Here is a 4,782-nt window from a genome sequence, read left to right as displayed (position 1 = left end):
TCACTTATCATAATAATCTTTCATGTCAGCCCCACATTAACCATATTGCTACTGAAGTGAATCGAGAAGTGGTCGGCGAAGAACGAACAAGCTTTATTAAAGGTTAGTAGTATTTATAGCCGTTGGCTAGCCACGTCACCGCAGCTACTGTCGTTAACAGTGGCTTAGCCGGTATCTCGGTAGATAAGCACGTGTTCATGCGTCACATCAATTCTCCCCTCTTAAGGACTGAAGCGGTCGGGGCGTCGGGTGTTCCTTTTTGACCTACGCAGTGTCACTCCAGCGCCGCCAGTTACCAGTGCCTCGTTTGTACTGTCCTCAGCTTGTGAGCCTGACGGCGTTTGCATGTCAGCGCCCGCTTGACACTGGCTCTCGCTGCTGCCGTGCACTTGAGACTGCGGCTCTCCCGATACCCTTGGGCTGTCTTCAGCCATTGATGCCTCCGTGGGGGCCTCGGGTTTAACCTCCGCTCCTTCCACACTGGTTCTCCTGGTCTTTAGCTGGTCCAGGTGGCGGCGATGTTGCTCCCCATCTGCGGTCTTTACGGTTGTCATGCGCGAGCCCTCGGTGGACTCTATCACACCTGGTTTCCACTTGTTACCTGCTCCGTAGTTTTTGAGTCAGATTTCCTTGCGCAGCGGTTTGCCGTTGTTGCAAGCACCTGCAGAGGGAAAAGGGCGTGACACGATATTGTGCAGTAAACAGCGCGGCTCATAACCGAGAAGCATGGAGGCCGGCACTTTCCCGTTTAGATGGGGGGTACGCCGATAATGAGACAGAATGTGGTCCAGGCGTGCTTGCAGACTACCGTGCGTGTTCTTGCTTAGTCCTTGCTTCACAGTACGTACCGCCCTTTCCGCCAGGACGTTAGACTGTGGCTTGTAAGGAGCTGTCCGCAAATGAATGATGCCATTGCGCATCATATATGCCCTGAACTCCGCGCTACTAAACTGCGGCCCGTTATCAGTCACGAGAGTCCTTGGCAAGCCGAATCGGCTGAACATTGTCTCAGTGCTTCAATTGTGTTCATTGAAGTGGCAGTCTTCATAGCAGCAACCTCGATCCATTTCGTATGAGAATCGACCACAACCATCAACATGTGACCTTCCAAGGGCCCCGCAAAATCGACATGGATTCTAGACCAGGGCTCTTCCGTTTTCGGCCAAGGAACGGGTTGTTGGGCCGCGGGCATGCTGTCGCATTCTATGCATGTTGGACACGCGTTGACAAGCTTCTCAATGTCCCGATCGAGTCCTGGATACCAGAATACAGACCGAGCCAAGTTCTTCATGGTCGTTATACCTTGATGCACGTCATGCAGCATACGCAGCATTGGTAGCCTCGCAGCCGTCGGAATTACCGCACGATGACCCCAGTATACAATTCCATGGCTGCAAGTCAGTTCGTCCTTCCTGTGCATATATGCGCGTAATGGCTCCTGACTGGGCTGCCAGTATCGTGGCCAGCCATTGTGAATGTATTGGCGGACTTGCGCGAGGTCGCTATCCCTGCCCGTCATCTTGGCCAAATCACTCGCTGAGAGCGGACCAGAATTTAGGTGATCTGTTAGAAGAACGTACTCACGCGCATCATCTTCTGCAATCTTAGCGTTTTGCTTCTCCCGCACAGGCAAACGGCTAAGGGTGTCGGCAGGAATCAGTGCCTTCCCAGGTTTGTACTGAATTTTGCAGTTGTAGGCGCTCAGCAGGAGAGACCAACGCTGAATCCGTGCAGCGGCCATGGCTGGAACGGGCTTGTCGGGGCTGAAAAGGCTCAGGAGAGGTCTGTGATCAGTGACGAGCGTGAGCCGATTCCCGAGCAGATATTCCCGGAACTTTGTAACACCAAATACTACCGCCAATGCCTCTCTTTCAATCTGCGCGTAATTGCGCTCAGCAGCTGAAAGAGTTCGCGATCGTAACCCGATTGGTAGATCTTGCCCATTTACTCTGTGGTATAGTACGGCGCCAACGCCACACGATGACGCATCGGTTTCCAAGAAAAGGGGCTTATTAGGATCGTAGTGTGCCAAGAACTTTGCTTCCTCTAGCAGCCGCTTCGTTGTCCGGAAAGCGTCATCGTGTCTCGCCCCCCACTTCCAGCGTGCGTTCTTTCTTAGTAGTTCATGCAGTGGCTCCAGAACCACAGCCAAATTTCCCAGAAATGCGTGGTAATAGGTTACAAACCCCAAGAATGCCCGCAGTTCCGCAACGCACGTTGGCTTCGGCATCTTTGCTATGGCGGCAGTGTTATCTGCCTTAGGTAACAACCCGTCCGCGCTTATACGATGCCCCAGAAATTCAACTTCTGCTTGGCGAAACTTGCATTTCTGGGGATGCAACTTCACACCATGCTGCCGGAAACGCCTGAAAACTTCACGCAGTGTGTCAGAGTTCCCGTGTTTTTCCGCGACTACTACGTCGTCCAGGTAAACTTGAACTCCCGGAATGCCTTGCAGGATGCCTTCCATACGTCTCTGAAAAATTGCAGGAGAAGAGGCTACACCAAACGGAAGTCGATTGAAGCAAAACAGGCCTTTCGGGGTGTTTACGACCAAAAGCTTCCTGGTTTCCTCATCAAGCGGCAACTGATTGTAAGCATCTTGCAAGTCGATAGTGCTGAAAACTTCCCCGCCGTTTAGGTTGGCGAAAATATCCCGTATTTTCGGCAATGGGTACTGCTCCGTAACGCATGCAGAGTTTGCGGTCACCTTAAAATCACCACACAACCGAATGCAACCATTCTTCTTGATCACGGGAACCAGAGGCGTGGCCCAATCCGCACTGTCGATAGGCGAGAGAATGCCATCTTTAACAAGCCGGTCTATTTCATTAGACACTTGCTCCCGCATTGCATATGGCACAGAACGAGCTTTGCAGAAACGCGGTTTCGCATTTTCATGCAACCGCAGATGAACTGCGGGACCGTTAATGCGGCCTAGACCTGGCGTAAACAAATCACTGAACTCTTCTAACAGTGCGCTAACGGAAGGTTGGTGCGACAAATCTTGCTCACCAGAGGTTGCATCGCTGGCAATGCTGAGGACAGGTCTTCCGCTATGCTCAAGTGCGCTGATGATGTCACGTCCGCACAAGTCCGGGCCAGCGCACTGCAGCACGGTCAGCGTCGCTTCCAAGGTTTTTCCCGCGTACGAGACAGGAAGCTTGAGCTGGCCCTTCACGGGGAGCTTGCCCAGGAAGCAGGACAACTGCAAAGACGTCGTGAGTAGCGCAGGCCAGGCATGCCGATGCTTGCAGTAGGTTTTCCACGTAATGATGGAGACCGGCGAGCCTGTGTCTACTTGCGTCTTGATCGGAATCCCGCTCCAACGGAATGTGCGAATAATGGGCGTGGTCAAGTTAACAGACGCAGTGTACAAACTAAGTAGACAAAGCTCGTTGTCGTCACTTGACGAGGAATGCTCTTCACAAAGTGCCACTCCTGGTTGTTTCAAAGCGCACATTTTAGCTAGGTGCCCTTTCCGTCGGCAGCGAAAACACTCCGCCCGGCGAAACTTGCACTTCCCTGCCTTGTGCTCAGTGCTACCGCAACACGGGCAAGCGTCACCTGGGCTTGGTTTAGATGCCGTGTGCGTACGAGTTTTGTGGCAATACGGTTGGCCCTGCTGCTTGCTCCTCACGGCATTAATATTGCCATGATCCTTTGTCTTATCCATGTGGTCCACGTTAAGGGCTGCCATCTCTGCCGCTAACGCTATATCCTCGGCTTCTTTCAGCGTTATCGACGCTTTTGACAAGAGTTTCCGCTGAACGCCGGTGTCACGCAGACCGCAAACAAGTCTGTCTCGTAACATCCTGTCCCTTGCATCGCCAAAGTTGCACTTACAGGCTTGCTTCCGAATTTCAGCAATAAAGTCCTTCATTGTTTCGTCCGGACGCTGGCGTCTTGTGAAGAACTTGTACGACTCCGCAATTTCATTGCCTTGCGGCGCGAAATGCTCAGTCAGCAGCAGAACCAGCTGCTCGTAGGCTAGCTCTTGAATCTTGACCGGCGCGCAACGTCCCGTTATTATGCCGACTGTTGCTGTACTTAAAGCTGCCGTTAGAAGAGCCCGTCGTTTCTTCGAGTCATCGATTCCGTAAGCTTCAAAATAAGATTCCAGACGCACCTGATAGGCTTCCCAACTGTCTTCCGTTTCGTCGAAACCCGGCGGTCCGGCGTGGGCCGCCATGGAGCAGACAGTGCCCGGCTGTGGGCAGCCTCGTCGCCACTGAAGTGAATCGAGAAGTGGTTGGCGAAGAACGAACAAGCTTTATTAAAGGTTAGTAATATTTATAGCCGTTGGCTAGCCACGTCACCGCAGCTACTGTCGTTAACAGTGGCTTGGCCGGTATCTCGGTAGATAAGCACGTGTTCATGCGTCACAACAGCTACAAAAGGGGCTCGGGCCGTGGGCATGTTGCGCCGAATTAGTCGTCCCAGGTCTGGAATGCGGAGAGATGTCCTTTTAATGATTTATGTTATGTACGTGCGTCCAATTTTAGTGTTCGGTTCAGCCTTGTTTTCAGGATCAGCAGCTTATAAAATTAGACCGCTTGTTCTCTTGGAGCGAGAAGCGCTTCGGTTGTGTCTTGGACTTCCAAACTTTGTTGCCAACAATGTGCTCTACCTCGAAGCCCGGATTTCACCCTTGATATATAGATTACAAATTCTAACCGTTCATACGTACTTAAGGATATAAGAATCAGAGTTTCACCGACCTATGTCTATTTTTTGCTGTCAACCGACCACCTTTTTCGGTGTCTATTGGCCTAAATTTCA

The 4,782-nt window shown here is 51.9% G+C and overlaps 1 protein-coding gene across 1 annotated transcript; it reads right to left on the bottom strand.

Moving 5' to 3' along the window:
- Positions 1-221: 221 nt before the first annotated feature.
- Positions 222-4,268, bottom strand: LOC146174492 (uncharacterized). The gene is made up of 2 exons (XM_084585406.1): positions 3,016-4,268; positions 222-601 (listed from the first exon to the last, which is right to left on the bottom strand). Exons 1-2 carry the CDS (start codon positions 4,190-4,192, stop codon positions 222-224), a joined length of 1,557 nt encoding a protein of 518 aa, XP_084441532.1. The 5' UTR covers positions 4,193-4,268.
- Positions 4,269-4,782: the final 514 nt, after the last annotated feature.

The sequence above is a fragment of the Amblyomma maculatum genome, chromosome 11 (assembly GCF_055883805.1).
Source record: "Amblyomma maculatum isolate TAMU_Amacu chromosome 11, ASM5588380v1, whole genome shotgun sequence".
Lineage (NCBI taxonomy): Eukaryota > Metazoa > Arthropoda > Arachnida > Ixodida > Ixodidae > Amblyomma > Amblyomma maculatum.
Note: the sequence above shows the minus strand (reverse complement) of the source record. Positions and strands in the feature narration are given on the sequence as shown.